General features: G+C 49.6%; 3 protein-coding genes across 12 annotated transcripts in view; 1 reads left to right on the top strand and 2 right to left on the bottom strand.

The window, feature by feature from the left end:
• Positions 1–1,495: 1,495 nt before the first annotated feature.
• Positions 1,496–4,088, bottom strand: Ptrhd1 (peptidyl-tRNA hydrolase domain containing 1). Its single transcript, XM_028875260.2, has 2 exons — positions 3,822–4,088; positions 1,496–1,830 (listed from the first exon to the last, which is right to left on the bottom strand). The coding sequence occupies exons 1-2, from the start codon at positions 4,071–4,073 to the stop codon at positions 1,660–1,662; spliced, it is 423 nt and encodes a 140-aa protein (XP_028731093.1). The 5' UTR covers positions 4,074–4,088; the 3' UTR covers positions 1,496–1,659.
• A 57-nt stretch (positions 4,089–4,145) lies between these two features.
• Positions 4,146–16,074, top strand: Cenpo (centromere protein O). Of its 3 annotated transcripts, none has more exons than XM_028875256.2 (7): positions 4,146–4,312; positions 4,432–4,559; positions 6,769–6,935; positions 11,284–11,401; positions 12,365–12,624; positions 13,942–14,113; positions 14,926–16,074. In XM_028875256.2, exons 2-7 carry the CDS (start codon positions 4,514–4,516, stop codon positions 15,060–15,062), a joined length of 900 nt encoding a protein of 299 aa, XP_028731089.1. In that variant the 5' UTR covers positions 4,146–4,312; positions 4,432–4,513; the 3' UTR covers positions 15,063–16,074. The 3 variants fall into 3 exon arrangements, with proteins under 3 accessions (XP_028731089.1, XP_028731084.1, XP_037054011.1); XM_028875251.2 differs by having other exon boundaries at positions 4,146–4,317; XM_037198116.1 differs by having other exon boundaries at positions 4,146–4,559; positions 14,929–16,074.
• The window catches only part of Adcy3 (adenylate cyclase 3), a 76,424-nt gene continuing 75,428 nt past the window's right edge, over positions 16,031–17,026 (bottom strand). For all 8 annotated transcript variants that reach the window (XM_028875221.2, XM_028875229.2, XM_037198115.1 and 5 more), the window contains exon 22: positions 16,031–16,967. In XM_028875221.2, the coding sequence (XP_028731054.1) occupies positions 16,785–16,967 (183 nt within the window). In that variant the 3' untranslated portion in view covers positions 16,031–16,784. The remainder of the gene's footprint in view (positions 16,968–17,026) is intronic.

Genomic DNA, 17,026 nt, shown 5'->3' with positions numbered 1-17,026 from the left:
ACTGGCTGTGAGCACTGTGTCCTTACCATTATCTTGCTCAGACATGTAAAACAGCTTCCCATATGGGACCCGGAATTTACCCTTCCAGCCTCCCATCAATCATTACTTCTCTTCTTCCTTTTGAATCTCCTGAAAGAGTCTCCAGGGCTTACCTCCCCTCCCCTTCTTGTCTCAATAAACTGTAGTCTGATTTCCACCCTTGTGCTCTGTAAACTGTTCTCACTGAGTGCGTAGTGCACTCCCAACCACGAAAGCCTTTTCCGCTATTGATGCTGCTCTGGGTGCCTTCCTACCCTGAGCTTCATTTGGCATCCTGGGCCCAGGGCTGCCCTCAGCACTCTACCAGTTAGTTCTTCCTGGCACTCTCTACCCACTCAGAGAAATATGCCCCAAAGGACACATGCTAAGTGCTTGCTCCCTAGAGTGCCCCTAATGGAAGGCAGAGCAGCCTTCAGGAGACAGGGTCTAGCGGGAAGTCTTTAGGTAGCTGACAATACGTCCTTGAAGGAATTTTGCGACACCAGCCTCTTTGTTTTCTTTCTGCTTTCTGGCTATGAGGGGAGAAGTAGTTTGCCACAGCCCACCTTTGCCCTCCAGAGTGGCCACCTAATGCCAGTCTGCCTGGTCTTCTCCTGGGACCTCCAAACCAGCCAGCCAAAGCAAGTCTTTTCTCTTCGTAAGTTAATCACCACGTTTCATTATAGGGATAGGGCGTTACTCACTCACTCACCTTCATCTTTTCAGCTTTTGGAGACAGGGTCTTGCTCAGTAGCACAGCATGGCCTTGAACTCAAGACAATTCCCCTGCCCCAGCCTCCCAAGTGCAGGGATTACAGGCATGAGTCACCACTCATGGCTTTCATCTCTCATGTAAGAGCTTTCTACTGAACAAATCACTCCATAAACTTTGCTTCACGAGTGTTCGCTCAATTTTGTTGTCATGCAGGAATGTGTACAGAAGTATTTTGAACAGTGTACTGTCATGTTCACATGTTTAGAGAAGGGAACAATTTGGGGCTGGTAAGACTGTGAAGGTAGGCTGGGTAGTGGTGGCACACACCTTTGATCCCAGCACTCAGGAGGCAGAGCCAGGTGGATCTCTGTGAGTTCGAGGCCAGCCTGGTCTACAGGTGCGAGATGCAGGACAGGCACCAGAACGACACAGAGAAACTCTGTCTCGAAAAAGAACCAAAAAAATTTTTTTGAAAAGACTGTGAAGGCGTGTGTGTTTAACTGAATTTATGAGGCAGCAAAGAGGGGAAGAATATGAACATTCTGTTACTGCACTAAAGACTGGCGGCCAGTGATTGGGAAGCAGGAGGGGATAGGATAGGTAACATGTTAAACCTGGGTGATTAGAAGAGGTCTATTATTCCAAATCATACATACCTACATACATATATATCTTCTGTTTAAGCAATGCCCCACAGATAATATTGCTGCTTACCAGCTTCCCTCGCTTGACCTTGGTGGCAATAATTAAGATAATAGGAAGTACTTGTTAATGATGGCTTTAATCTGAATTTGGGCTAGCTCTTAAGAAACCATCATAACTGGAGGGGAAGAGCACATCAACATTGAAAGGAGTCCACAGCGCTTCAGGATGGAGAGCATTTGGCTCCCGGACCCAGCTGGCATCCAGTTTTACCGGAACAGCAGTCACTTGAACAATCGGAACTTCTTCAAGTACTGGCTCACTTCTTCCTTGGGGTACGGCCTGAGGGCGATGCACGTGGCAATGTTCTCTGGCTGCTCCAGCCACAGCATATGGTCGATGTCCTTCTGCTGCAGGGTCTCGGCCAGCTCCTTCAAGGTGGTCTCATCAGCAGCCTACAAGTTGTAGAACACAAAACCCTGACTGAATGACCCAATTTGGAAGTGTCAGAGGGTCGCAAAAGGGTGGAGGGTCTCTGAAACGAGAGATGTGGTTCCACTGAAGAATTATATAGCATCAGTTTCATCCCCTAGTTTGCTATCCCCACTCCTCTTTAGGATCCTGTTTTTTGTTTGCTTGCTTGCTTGTTTGTTTTTTGAGACAGGGTTTCTTTGTGTACTCTTGGCTATCCTAGGACTAACTCTGTAAACCAGGCTGGCCTCAAACTCACAGAGATCCACCTGGCTCTGCCTCCCGAGTGCTGAGATAAAGATGTATGCCACCACCAGCCTGGTCTATAGAGAGAGATCCAGGAAAGGCGCAAAGCTACACAGAGAAACCCTGTCTCGAAAAAACAAAGAAAGAAAGAAAGAAAGAAAGAGAGAGAGAGGGAGGGAGGGAGGGAGGGAGGGAGGGAGAGAGAGAGAGAGAGAGAGAGAGAGAGAGAGAGAGAGAGAGAGAAAGAAAGAAAGAAAGAAAGAAAGAAAGAAAGAAAGAAAGAAAGAAAGAAAGAAAGAAAGAAAGAATTAAAGGAAAGCCGGGTGGTGGCGGTGGCGGCGGCGGCGTTGGCGGCGGCGGCACACACCTTTGATCCCAGCACTCGGGAGGCAGAGCCAGGCAGATCTCTGTGAGTTCGAGGCCAGCCTGGTTTAGAGTTAGTCCTAGGACGGCCAAGCGTACACAAAGAAACCCTGTGTCAAAAAAAAAAAAAAAAAAAAAATATATATATATATATATATATATATATATATATATATATACACACACACACACACACACACACACACACACACACACCCCTGCAAGGTTATGTGCTACTGTTTTTTCCCACTGGAATTAGAAAGTGGCCACTTTACCTTTTCTTCCCTACTTAAGGGCTCTCTCTGTGAAAACAGATGTTTGGGTGTAGTTTGTGCCTAATCCAGAGTAAGAAGTCTCCACTGTGTGGGGCTGGTTGGGGAGTGTGTGTGTGGGGGGAGGGGGGAGGTCTCCTTGATCTAGCAGGAGGGTTTCTGGTAAATATACTGCTTAAGAGTTAGCCCAGGAGCTGAAGAGATGGCTCAGTCTCCAGGGACTACTGCTCTAACAGAGGTCCAGAGTTTGCTCCCCAGTACCCACGATGGGTTGCTCTCCCAGCCTGTAACTACAGCTCCAGAAGATCCTACACCCTCTCCTGTCTTCCAAGCATACCTGCACTCATGTGCATATACCCACACACAGACACACACAGACACACACACACAATTTTAATTATCTTTTTAAAAATATTTCAAGTTGATCCAATAGGCGTGTAGGGCACCTGGATGGGAAAGCACCCCTCAGAAAGCTGAGTGCAGATCTACACAGGCAGGTTGGCACAGTGGTCCCTTTGGCCGTTGCTCCTCCATTCTCACGCCCCGACAAGTGTTTTCTTGCACACTTGTCTCTCTAGAGAAGCGGGTGCTATGTAAATGGCAGGGTCATAAGACTGGAGGCTCAGAGCTTCTGAAAAACAGAGGCCTCTTCCCAGCTCACTGAGCGTCTCTCTCCTTCTTAACAAGCGGCCTCTATTCCCTGACCAACCATGTTTATTAAGGCAGTGGTACTTTTAGGCACAGCTTTAAAAGGCGTGACTGGTGCACAGGTTGAAGAAAGGACCGCGCTTGCCCAGCTCCGCCCTCGCAGGGAATCTAAGGGACGCGGGAACAACCCGTTTCTGGCGGAACCAACAGTGCTGAGACGCCTGCGACGGCGGGGTTTATGTCCTCCCGTTGCAGTCACGCCCTTCCCGGCAAGGTTCACTGCGCAGCCGCTCAAGCCACAGACCATTCCCCAAACTCCTACAGATCCCTCCAACCATCTTGCCGTACCTACTCCCGGAAGTCAAGGTTTGGGCCCCAGTAGAGCTACTTCCGGCCTCTGCACGCCCCTCCCTTAGCTTCCTTCCGGGTACGCGCCGCCGACTCACCTCGAGGACCACCTTGCGCATGCGCCCCAGCTCCCGGAGGTACGCTACCGTGTGCGGATGGTCTCGGTGAAGGTGCAAGGCCGCGGTGGCGGCGTGACAGGCCTGCGCCACCAGTGCGCCCGTGGGCCAGGAGAAAGGCGCCTGCGCTAGGTCCTTTCGTAACACTAAGTACTGCACAAGGATCTGCGGCTCCGCCCCGGAGCCTGCCATCCTCCTGACCATCTGAATGGCCGTGCCTACTCTGCGGTGCATGCTGGGATATGGGTGGAGCCGTGGGCGCCGCCATGTCTTTGTACGGCGGAAAGCGCAAAGCATGCTGGGGTCGGTGGGGGTGCGTTTTTTTTTTGAAGACGCCCGGGGCGGGAATCTTTAAACTGGACCCCGAAGGAGGATGCCCGGAAGAGAAAGCAAGACTCGGCGGTAGACGGAGTGGCCGTCCTGCACAGGACGGTGTTCGGGGGAAGCCCGGCTGCATCGCAGTGGCCACGGCGGTGAGGTCGGCGTGGATGGACGCATCTGACAAGGACCGGGCAAAGGAGGCGGGCGGGGACACCTTGTTGATCCCCGAGTGGCCATAGAGAGATGATCGTTTGTCCCTTCCTGTTTACAGGGAAGGGCGTCTGGGTCCAGGTTAAACTTGCCCTGCCCGGCCCACTTCGTAGGAAACAAGCACTTGAGACGCGGAAGAGGAGATGGAGTCTGCGAATTCTGTGTGTCAGGGCGGAGCGTGCAAAGGAGGTATTGAGAGGGTTGGCCTTCCCTGTTCCGCAGTAAGATCTCTTTCCAGACCTTATTTCAGAGTTGTTGCCGCAGTGGGTCTTTACCTCTGTTGATTAGATGATATGGGTTTGAGTCAGGGCTCTGCCTTTATAAATACTGTGATTTGGGCACATTACTTTATAGTTCTGCTTCAGTTTCTTCCTCCCTCTTTCCCTCCTTTCTTTTATTTTTAAATTTTTAATGTGAGGTAATAAGCGACGCGTGGGTTGAAATTGTTACTTAGAAACTTGAAAGTGAGTTTGATGACTTAATGTGTTAAAACTGTGCTGCGCACTCGGGAGGCAGAGGCAGCCAGATCTCTGTGAGTTCGAGGCCAGCCTGGTCTACAGAGCGAGATCCAGGAAAGGCGCAAAGCTACACAGAGAAACCCTGTCTCGGGGAAAAAAAAAAAAAAAAAAAAAAAAAAAAAAAACCTGCGGTCGCATGGGGCCCATACTCTGGATGATGGTTCTCAACCTGTGGGTCACGACTCCCTCGACAAACCTCCGTCTCCAAAATTATTTACATTCCGATTCATAACGGTAGCAAAATTACTTATGATGGGGGGGGTCACCCCAACATGAGGAACTGTATTAAAAGGTCGAAGCACCAGGATGGTTGAAAAGCACTGGTCTAGAACTAAATAACTGTGTATCCCAAATTGGCCTGGAACGCTATAGTGATCCTCCACCTCACTCCTGTCTACCTGAAGTCACACATGAAAGTCTATGTGGACGCTGAGCAGACCCAGCCTGGTCAGCAGTTCTAACAGTCTTGCTTGTCAACTCTGACATCCAAAAGATGGAAACATTTGGCTAGTGCCATGTGGGTTTTCTCCCTCTGCCTGGTCATTGCGGCTGTTGGTTGTGTGAGCCTGGAGAGGAACGGGATACGGCAGAGAACAGTGGTATCGCCTGTGCTGAGGCGCCTGGGGAACTAAGACCGGAGTCAGTGAGTAACCATAAGAAAAGCAGGTGAAATGTGATGGTGCTGCACAGTGTGGGTCTTTTGAGCTTGTGCAAGTTTGTTTGTTTGTTTTTTTTAATGAGATAGACTAGTAATTGATGTCTAGCCTTGACTTAGCTCATATAGGTGAATGAGCTAAGTGTGGGCTGTCCCAAGGCAAGTGAACAGATGTCTGTGTCTGTATGTTCTTGTGAACCCTGCAAAGTGGATACTGGACCTGCTTTAGGAACCTAGTTACTCGGTCTTAATGTCAGAAGCATAGGACGTCTATAGGGAGAGTTCACGTGTCTGTGGTAAAGCTGTCGAGGATCGTCCTTTTCCACTCTGAACATGTGCTTCTGTGATAAACAGGCTTGGAGGGAGTGCTGTTGCTGCCCACAAAGCAAGCAGCAGACAGACCAGAGTCTCCTGTTCTCTTCTAGTGTCCTGATTCGGGAGTGCTTTTACACCAGTGTTCAACAGAGCGGTTGATGGTCTCTGGTTTGCTTGTCTGGTCCTCTGGTTTTATAAATTTATGGCAGGTGGGGTGGCCCACACCTTTAATCCCAGCACTCTGGTAGAGGCAGGTGGATCTCTGTGAGTTCAAGGCCGGCCATATAGGAGAGGTCCTGTCTCAATCAATATTTGCCCTCAATTTATTTATTTAACAATTTAGCTGCTGGCTCCCAGAGCCTAGTTAAATGAGACATCTATTGTGGTGACTGTTTTTGGTTGTCAACTTGATACGCCTATGAAGAGGGAACCTCAGCTGAGGGATGACCTCATCAGATTGGTCTGTGGGCATTTCTTTAGGACTTTTTTTTTTAATTGCTAATAGATGGAGGAGGGCCTACCCCACTGTAGGTGGAAGGGCCCCTGGGCAGGTGGTCCTGGGTTGTGTCTGACTGCTAGCTGAGCAGGAGAAAGCAAGTCAGGAAGTGTGTTCCTCCATGGTCTCTGCTTCAGTTCCCACCCTGAGTTCCTGTCACCCCCGGGCAGATGGTTCTGGTGGTCAAAGAAAGCAAACTGTGTTTGCTCCAGCAGTCCTGCCATCGGTTTCTGTGACTCCTCCCCATGATGGATGTGACCTGTAAGATGAAGTAGTGCTTTCCTCCCGAAGTGGCTGGTTTGGGACAGACAGTGTGTGGCGCAGCAGACCGTTACTTCTTGGCGTGTGCGCTTTGCCCGTTAAACCCTTGTCCAATGGTGAAGTTTTTTTTTTTTTTTCTTTTCATTTCCTTAGGTGTTTTAGCTCACTTGGAAAGACTAGAGGCTCAAACGAGGAGATCGGATAGAAAGTCTGAAGAGCCGGCAGGTCACACAAAGGAGCGTTCTCTTAGAGCCAAGATTCAGGAGCTGCGGAGACAGCGAGATCAGCTGAGGGCTGAAGTGAAGCAACGGCAAGCCAGAGTGAGTAGAAAGGCCTCTCTGGGGGTTTGAGGGGGTGTGAGGATCAGCTACGATCTGGGAATCGGGAAACCGGGATCACGTGCTTTATTCGGGATCATGCCGGGATGAGTTCAAGCCTTTGATTCTCTTCAAGTAGTAAGACCTGCGGAGATACAGCCAGGCCTGCGGAGATACAGCCAGGCCTGTTGACTACTAATCGTCAGGTGGCGATGAAGAGGCAGGCGAGCTCTCTGTGACAGTCCCCTCTGCCTTTTCTCACAGACACCTTACCTGGTGCCTCAGCCTCAGCAGATCTAAGTCGTTTATCATTTTCCCGTTGGTGCCAATGTTCTGTCGCCCGGTCTCAGAATTTCGTAGTGAACACCGGCCATCTCTTCTTTCTGGTGTCCACTCTAGCTAAGGTCCGGTCAGCAGATCTGTCCAGTGGTCCTTTCTGCTGTCTGTACTTCTCCTCGGCTGTACATTAAGTATTATCAACACACGTGGTAAACCACCTACCAGGCGGGTTGGATCCTAGGATAATTACAGTAGTTTGGGGGTCTCTTAATAGTTCCATTTTCCCACTGAATCCTGCAGGGCCAAGAAAATGTTACAAAATGTCACATTCGTCCCCTGCCCAAATCCGGGCAGCAACCACTCACGTGATGCCCATCCTTACCCAAGGCCAGCCTTCTTTCCGGTTCCCTCTCTACCTCCCTTCCCACTCTTCCTCCTTTTCTTTAGTTTGCTTTTTATTGAAGTAAAGTACATGTAATGTGGAGAGGCCGGTGAGCATCTTAAGGGAATCCAGCCAGCTCTCTGCCAGAAGTGAAAACTTAGGATAGTACCAGTACCCCAGAATTAGCCTCTTGCCTCCTGTTGTTAATCATGCCTTTTGGTGTAACCACCGATCCAGTTTCTGGTAAGAATGGTTTTACCAGGGGGCAGGAGAGATGGCTCAGAGGTTAAGAGCACTGGCTGCTCTTCCAAAGGTCATGAGTTCAATTCTCAGCAACCACGTGTTGGCTCCCAACCATCTGTAATGAGATCTGGTGCCCTCTTCTGGCCTGCAGGCATGCATGCAAGGCAGAACACTGTATACATAATAAATATATAAACCTTTAAGAAAAGAAAGGTTTTACCTGATTTTGAACAGTGTTTTGGATCTTGCTACTTAACCAGGTTTGAATTCACTCTGACCCAGGCCACACTAGACCATGCAGTCTTCCTGGCTCAGGCTCACAGGGCCACTACACTTGAACTCCGTACAGCTGTAGACCGTAAACTCTCCTGTCTTGCTTGTTTTGCTGAGCGGTACAGTCTTTGAGACTGACTCAGACCATCACCGCCGTGAGGGAGTTTTGTTTCCTGACTGTTACAGTTTACCTGAAGAGGTTTAACAGAAGAGGGCGCCAGATCTCGTTACGCATGGTTATAAGCCACCTTGTGGTTGCTGGGAATTAAACCCAGGTCCTCTGGAAGAGCAGCCAGTGCTCTTAACCACTGAGCCATCTCTCCAGCCCTAAACCTAGTTTTAAAAAAGCACCCTGCTGGTCATGGTGGCACAGGCCTTGTAATGCCAACACTCGGGAGATCAAGAGAGAAAGATCCAGAGTTCAGGACCAGCCTGGCTATCATGACCCAAGCTGTTTGTAGTTTGGTAACCCCTGAAGTGTGTGGTTTTGTCTTTTAGATGTTTTCCTGAGTGTTTTGTTGTATTCATTTGAAGGCCAGGTATGGCGCACACCTTTAAACCTAGCACTCTTGAGGCAGAGGCAGGTGGATCTCTGTGAGTTTGAAGCCAGCCTGCTTTACATAGTGAGTTCCTGGACAACCAGAGCCACGTGATAGACCCCATCTCAAAAAAAAGAAAAAAAGAAAAAAATACTTTTGACCTTATATTTGGAGTCTAAATTAAGTTGGACATCATTTTTGTTCATGCTTTAAGGATGTCATCTATATCTCCAGGTCCACGTTTTCAAGATTAAGCATTAATCTTATTAGGTGATATTCTTGTTTGTGTGTGGTTTCTTTTTCTTTTTTCTTTTCTTTTCTTTTTTTTCTTCAGCTTTATATTCTCTGTCTTTGGTGTTTGAGAGTTTTATGTCATAATGAGGTCAGGTATGATGTTCTTTATTTGGTTTGGTGATGCTTAAATTCATACTTGAAGTTTTTCATTTATTGAAAAATGTGACCATATTATCATTTCAAGTAATGCATCAGTGGCATTCTTTGCCATGTTTCTGGGATTCCCAGGGATTGTGGGGTTTTTGTTTTGTTTTAGTCTGTACGTATATTTTCCTGTAACAGATCTATACTGATTTTCTAATCTTATTTTTGCTTTCATGCTTGTTTTATTAAATATTTAAAAAATACTCGTTTCATTTAACCACCCTTTCTTTCTTTTTTTTTTCTTTTTTTTTTTTTTTTCTTCCAAGACAGGATTTCTCTGTAGTTTTGGTGCCTGTTCTGGATCTCACTCTGTAGACCAGGCTGGCCTCGAACTCACAGAGATCCGCCTGGCTCTGCCTCCCGAGTGCTGGGATTAAAAGTGTACACCACCACTGCCAGACTTAATCACCTTTTCTTAATATTGTTTCTTTTTTGGTGTCTTTGCCAGCATCTGTTAATTACACATGATGGGTCTCGTCTGACATTTCCATGTGTCTGTGTAGTACTCCCTTACCCTTTGTCCCCACCCCCACCCCCACCCCCTTTTCCCAACCTGTCCTCTTCTACTTCCATGGTTTTTTGTTTTTTTGTTTTTCAAGGCAGTGACCCAGTGGCTTTCACTGGGTTGCTTCTAAGGGTATGGGTAAGGGTTTGTTTCCAAAAGTATGTGCACTGTACCGGTGGCTTTGTCGCTGAAGAGAACGTCTCTCCATCCCCCATCAATCGCTGTGTATAATCCTTAGGAAGGTGTGGGAGCCCATGAGCCCTTTCCCTTCCATTATAGCCGTGGCTCTCAACCTTCCCAAAGCTGCGACCCTTTCATACCGTTCCTCATGCTGTGCTGACTCCAACCACAACATTATTTTGTTGCTACTTCATAACTGTAATTTTGCTACTGTTGTGAATCATAATGAAAAGATCTGTGTTTTCTGGTGGTCTCAGGGGACCCCTGTGAGAGGGTCCACGACCCACAGGTTGAGAACTGGTGCTCTAGATTGTCAAGTGGACAGAACCACCCATCAGTGTAGTGTGCTTGCTAATTTTTTCTAATGATGAGTATGAGAAAAACACTAGAAGGGTTCTGAGTTAGGTTGCCCTCCTCCAGAGACTTGAGTTCTGGCTTCCCAGCAGGCAGCTAGCGCACGGCTGCTGAGGTGGTCTGGCTCTCCTTTGTCCTTAGTCCTAGGGTGCAGCCCTTCCCCCAGTCACCAATTTGAAAGTGTGCTGGGGACAGGTCTGTCTTCGGCTGCGCCTTATAACCATTAGCAGGTTCTCTTTGTGACGGTTCTTAGACCCCAGCCACACAGTGCCGGTCTGGACTTAGCGAGTGCCAGGACAGATCGGGTGTGCAGACGTGGGTTCCCTTCCCGGTGGGATCTTGGCTACCCTGGCAGCGTTGGTCTTCCGTGGTCCCCCACACAGTGAAAGTACACCTTGAAATGCAGGCGGGCGCATGCTCTGAGTGAAGGGGGACTGCTGGAGAGCCAGCTTCTTCAACAGCACTTGGTCGATGTGGTTTATCTTCTCAATCCTGTTTGGGTTTCGATAATGCCTTCAGACCGTTTTCTGTTTGCTGGTGCAGCTCACCCGCTTGTACGCCTACCTCTCAGGAAAAGGTAGCTGCTCACCTGCTTGCACACTTACCTCTGAGGAAAAGGTAGCTGTTCACCTGCTTGCACACTTACCTCTGAGGAAAAGGTAGCTGTTCACCTGCTTGCACGCCTACCTCTGAGGAAAAGGTAGCTGCTCACCTGCTTGCACACCTACCTCTCAGGAAAAGGTAGCTGCTCACCTGCTTGCACACTTACCGCTCAGGAAAAGGTAGCGGCCAGTGCGAGTCTGCGTCCTGGCCCCGAAACCCTCCAGTCTGGCCCGGACCAGCTCTCCCAGCTTTGCCTTGCCATCTGTCTGTCTTGTCCACCACGCTCATCTAGACTTCGTTCACACCCTTTTCTCGCTCCCCTGCGGTCCTCTCCACTGCCATCAGAAGCCTGCCTGGTTCATTAGCTGGCAGTTTCCACTCCGATTCCTCCCATCCCGACCTCCATCCTCTCCCTCTGCTGTCCGTCACAGCACCATCTGAGCGGTCACAGATGCCTTACAGGATAGAGAAGCTGCCCTGTTTTCATACAGTCGAACGGTGGCCCAGACCTGTGGTATCCTGTGGTAACAGTCAGCTTTGCTGCATATCCCGCAGGTTAAAGCATCTTCGGCCAATGAAGACTTAAACCGAACAGTGGAGATCAGTGAGCAGGAGGTTCTGGAAAGGCAGTGGGGAAACGTGAAAGCCATCCTGCAGGCCTATCGGTTTACAGGTAGGCCTTTGTTCTGATCTGTTTGTTAGTTTTTTTTGAGGCAGGGTTTCTCCGTGTTGTTTTGGTGCCTGTCCTGGAACTCGTTCTGTAGACCAGGCTGGCCTCGAACTCGCAGAGATCCGCCTGGCTCTGCCTCCCGAGTGCTGGGATTAAAGGTGTGCGCCACCCCCGCCCGGCTAGACTGTTCTTTGTTGGCCAGCTGTATGTATTATTAGGCCAGACTTGGTTCCTGAGAACTTACTGGTACACCCCGCCATGCACATACAAGCTGGCCTGCTGCCTTGTGGGCCTGTCTACCTGAAGATCAGCCTCCTTGGACAGTACAAGATTGGTGGCCGGCCGAAACTATTTCTTTTCATGATACTCGTTTGCTAGACCTTCTCCTGCAGTAGTTGTCAACCTGTGAGGCGTGACCCCCTTTAGGGGGAGGGGTTGAACAACCCTTTCGCAGGGGTCGCATGTCCGATATTTACATTATGATTCAAAATCGCAGCTATGAAGTAGCAGTGAAAATAATGTCGTGGCTGGGGTGACCTCACATGAGGATCCGTCCTAAAGGGCTGCAGCGTTAGGAAGGTTCCCCGCTTGCCTGTGTTGGGGGAGTGGTTTGAGCTTCAGATCTGTTACATCATAAATAGGAGTTTGTTCTTCATCTGTGCCACACAGGACTATCATAAACTAGAAGCCAGGGACTATAAAGAATACACCGAATAAAATCCTCTCATTTTTCCCTCAGTATTTGATATTAGGGTGTCTCCTCACTTCCCCATCGTTCCGTAATTTTAACCACTTGGACTCATGGCAGGAGGTGGGGTGGAGTGTCTGATACCTTTCATTTGGCTGGCACTGTGCACATTGTGTGTCGATATCCCAGGCCGTCTGCAGGCTGCTAGAGTGCCCAGACAGCATTCCACGGCCTGTGATGGGCATCTGAGAGGTGGTGGTGTCTCTCTGTCTGCCCAGGGCTCAGCGGGAAGCTGACCAGCCGCGGAGTCTGTGTGTGCATTAGCACTGCCTTCGAAGGGAACCTCCTGGAGTCCTACTTTGTCGACCTCGTCATAGGGAAGCCACTCCGGATACACCACCATTCCATCCCAGCCTTCATCCCTCTAGAAAAGATAGCCAGGGCATACCTACAGACTGATATCCAGCGCTTCCTGTTCAGTCTCTGCGAGTACCTGAATGCCTACGCGGGGAGGAAGTACCAGACAGACCAACTGGAGGTATTGTGTCCGATTTTATTGCCCATGACAGACTTCGAAGGAAGAAAGAATATGCTTTCTTTTTCTTTTTCTTTCTTTCTTTTTTTTCTTTTAAGACAGGTTTCTCTGTGTAACAGCTCAGGCTGTCCTGGAGCTCACCTTGTAGACAGGCTGACCTGGAACTCAGAGATCCTCCTGCCTCTGCCTCCCGAGTGCTGGGATTAAAGGCATGCGCCACCACTACTTGGCTAAGAGCGTGGTTTTTTGTTTTCATTTATTTATTTATTTATTTTTTTAAGAGCATGCTTTCTTAAAGATTTATTTTTGAGACAACAGAGTTCTTCAATCCTAGCTGGTCTTGAACTTGGGCCGATATACTGGTCTCTGCCTCCTAAATGCTGGGATTACAAGTGTGTGCCAGCATAGCTGATTTTGTTTTTACTATTTATATATAAATTTATTTTTTGCAAGGCTGGAGGCCTTGTGCCTGATGGAAAGTACTCCGCCACTAAGCCACACCCCAGCCCTTACATTTCCTAACGCTGAGCTGGAAGTTTGTCCATTCCCTTTACTCTGTATTTGGTTGGTTGGTTGGTTTGAAATAGGGATTCACTGTGTAGTCCAGGCTGGTCTGGAACTTACTGTGAAGGCCGGGCCACCCTCATACTCAAGAGCAATCCCCCTGCCTCAGCTTCAGTGTCGATTACAGGCATGTGCCACAATGGCTTGTGTACTGGCTTTCTTATACTTGTTTCTTCCCCTCAAACAAGTTCCCTCTCTATTTCACACCCTTTTGCAACCCTCAAAGATGTTGAAAGACAGGTCTGGTTACAGGATCCCATTCCTAATGGTGACCCTCACATTTTCATCACAAGACGGAGTTGCCATGCTGTTAATTCAGCAAGGATTTTGAGCTCTGATGTTCTGTGCTCAATGTTGTGCCGACCCTAAGTGTGGGTGTTCAGTACCATAGAGGACTGACTGCTGATTTTCTTCTCCTGAACGATAGCCTGACTTCTAAGGGTGGGAACCAGAGGCAGGAAGGAAATACAAAAGAAGGAAGTGACCTCCGTAGCTGGGCAGTTCCACCGCTGCCCAGGTATCATTTAAAGAAAATGTCTTTCCGTAGAAGAGAATCTCAGTGAAACTTGGCAGAAATAGCATCTCCTCCCTCTGTTCCCCCATCGTTCACTGAGGTGCTTCCCACCAGACTCTCGATAGCCTTTTGTCCCTTTGAGACAAGGTTTTGGGGAGTCAGGCTGGAGAGGCCGCCCCACACCACACGGTGCCTCTGGAGCACTCATGGTCACACCCTCCCTCTGTGCCTTACCCCGCCAGGCTGACTTCAGCGCCTTCCTCACTGGACCTTTGCAGAGAAACGTCCTGTGCAACTTGCTGTCGTTTACCTATAAAGTGGACCAGGGGCGCGAGACCTCCTCCTTCAGTGCCAGATTGCTGTATGAGGACCTCACAGCAACTCTCCCCACAGACGTCGCCGTGACGTGTGCAGGTACGAGGAGAAACCGCGTCCTCCAGTTTAAGCAAATGGAGGGAACCGTGTAGAGTAACATCAAGTGGACCACTTACAGCCCCTTCTCACATGCTAGGAATGTTCTGAGATACAAAGAGAATTTGTTCCACAGTGTTTCTTTGTAAATGCCAAGCATCATCATCTTAGTTTTCCACGTTCCTTGCCTTTCCCAGACTAGCCAGAATTCTTGTTTTTGTGGCCGTGTGCCCCCCACCCCCAAGATAGACAACTCAGGCAGAGTCCTGGGGTTGTCTGTGATGAAGTTAGCAGACACTTAGCCCTCTAGAGTATATTCTGTAAGGGGTGGGTTTCAGGGTTAGCCAGGAGACTTGTTTTCACTCGTGTAGAGGTACCGTAATAATCTGACATGGGCAGTAACCTTTTTTGTTTGTTATTTTTTTGGTTTTTCGAGACAGGGTTTCTCTGTGTAGTTTTGCACCTTTCCTGGGACTCACTCTGTAGACCAGGCTGGCCTGGAACTCACAGAGATCCGCCTGGCTCTGCCTCCAGAGTGCTGGGATTAAAGGCGTGTGCCACCACTGCCACCTGGTGTAACTTTTTTAAAAAAGCAGTAATCTGATGATGCTACAAGTTTCACACCCACAGGTTTTAGATTGTTCTAGTCTGTTTTTTCTAAGTTCCTGTTCTCAAAATGACCTTGGTCTGTCTGGTAAGGAGCAACCTCTCCAGAGCTAGACGAAACTAAAAAGTCACATGGGTCGGGAAGAGGGGTGACCAGGTTCTGATTCCTCTGGTTGGATTAGTGAGCTTGACAGAACCTTTTCCTTTAGCAGCAGAAGCCTCGTCCGCGCGTTGGGAAGAGCACAGGACGTCCCATGAAATGCTCTTCCGAGCCAAGCCCCTGCACCAGGTGTTCGCTTCATTTTCCAAGCAAGTTGAAAGGCTGGATTTGAGCCTCGTCTCCTGAACAACTCGCTATTGGGGACACACCCGAAGTGAATCCGTCCACGCTGCCTGCAGTCCAGGACCTGTCGGCAAAGCTGTGGAGAGGGAGTGCTTGCCTGGACACCACCCTTGCCGTGAGACTAGACACCCACTTGGTCGCTTGTTGAGTTCCTGTCTGTGGACACTGGGCGATCTGGACAGTCTCCTTGATTGCCTGGTCACTCGGTACAGTACTCCAGAGCATCTCTTCCTCTCTAAGTACTGGTTGATTGGCTCATATGTGTATATTCTTGCTGAGAATCAGCTAGTTCAATTGGGGGTAACTGAAGACCTTTTGTGGGCATCTCTAGCTTCTATGATTGGGCATGTAGTTCAGAAGGGAAAGTGTTTAACCCCTGCTTTGGAGTAGCATGTTCTAGGTCACTGTTTGATGGGTGAAGTACTTTGGTAATTAGGGGTTCTTTGTATTTAATATTGTTTCCTAAATTATCTTGGTCGAGAGCTGAAGGCCTGAAGTCACTTTGAGAAATCTGCACCTCAGTCAGTGGACCTCCCCTGTCTCCTCCTGCACGCTCCAGGCCTGGCTGGCTGTCCCCTCCTCTTTCCGTTCCTAAATGCTCTTAACGCCCCTTTTCCTTCCAACCGGGTGTGCAGCATGCATTGTTCCTTGGAAGAACTTCTTAACATCTGTTTAGACCTATCTGCTGCTCACGCTCTCCTGTTACAATTCCTGTTTCTCCCCTGCTAGTCCGAAGTAAGACCTTGATCCTCCACAGGCCCAGCCTTTGGGTCTCCCGGGAACTAGCTGCTTCCTGGAAATCTCCATGTATGGGAGCTCCAGCAAACTCCAGGAAGACCATAGGAGGGGTGAGCCCGCATGGGTCGCCCTCCGGAGGCTTAGAATAAAAGGTTCAGTCCGGTTTCCGCCCTCTAGGCACGTGGTGGGGAGGAGGTGTCGCGGTAACAGAATTGCCACACGGCGCCATCAAGTTGAGTAAAAGCTTTTAATAAAACAGTCCTGTTCTTGGTCAACACCTGCAGACTCTCTGTGAAGCGGTAGCGAAGGCGGCTGTAGCAAGAGCTCAGAAGACAAGGCAATTTCGGAAGGTTGTCTTTAAACAGGTTAAAAATATAAATGTAGAAGATCTGTTTATATATTTTTCTCTCAGAAATCGCCCCCCCTCCCCCTCCCAGGTGACAGGAAATATTGCACTTTCTGCTCTCGAGACTAAGGTGACATGGGTTCCAGAAGAACCATTCAAGATTATCAGGAACGTCGGGGTAAGGGCCACTGACCTAACCGGACCGGAGGCGGCAGCCTGCCCACCCACAGAGCTCTCCTCATCCCATGAAAAGCCCTGCTGCAGATGCCAGCCCACGGCCCAGGCGGCTTCATCCAGCCTCTGCCGCCGCCGTCCGTCTGTCCTCCTCACAGTGGCCATGGCCTCTCGGGCTGGAGGGCTGAGCTGGAACGAAGGCTGTCCCTACGTACTATGCCTAAGACCCCTACTCTGGGGAAGCTACAGGCACAGCGAGGAGGAGGAGGAGGAGGAGGAACGGCCACCCTCAGAGCTCACGTCCACCCAGGAAGGCAGGCCGAGGAAATCTGAAACCTAAAGTCTATGGGAATGTGCACTTGGACGGTTTGGGGACACCGGGACTCGGTCAGTGGCCCTCTCCTCCCAGGAGCCTTTCTTCACTTGTGAAAAAGATCTCCCTTCCGCTGTGGACCACGGTGGGCCGCTCAGGGGTTGTCCACCACTTGGTGAGGCAGGGTAACGGAGGAGCCGTTGGGGAAGGCGGCCGGCCTGTCCCGGCCCTTCAGGAAGAAGGTCAGGAGCTCCCCTTTCCCTTTGACGAAGATGGGGCCTCGCCTCACAAAGCGGAAGCCGTACTCACGGAGGATGACCTGCGTCTCTTCCACCACCTGCACGGGGAGAACAGACAAGTTTGGAGGAGATCGGGGGGTACAGTGGTTAGGGCTCA

The sequence above is a fragment of the Peromyscus leucopus genome, chromosome 22 (genome assembly GCF_004664715.2).
Source record: "Peromyscus leucopus breed LL Stock chromosome 22, UCI_PerLeu_2.1, whole genome shotgun sequence".
In the NCBI taxonomy this organism is placed as follows: Eukaryota; Metazoa; Chordata; class Mammalia; order Rodentia; family Cricetidae; genus Peromyscus; species Peromyscus leucopus.
This window is presented reverse-complemented; position numbering and strand designations above follow the sequence as displayed.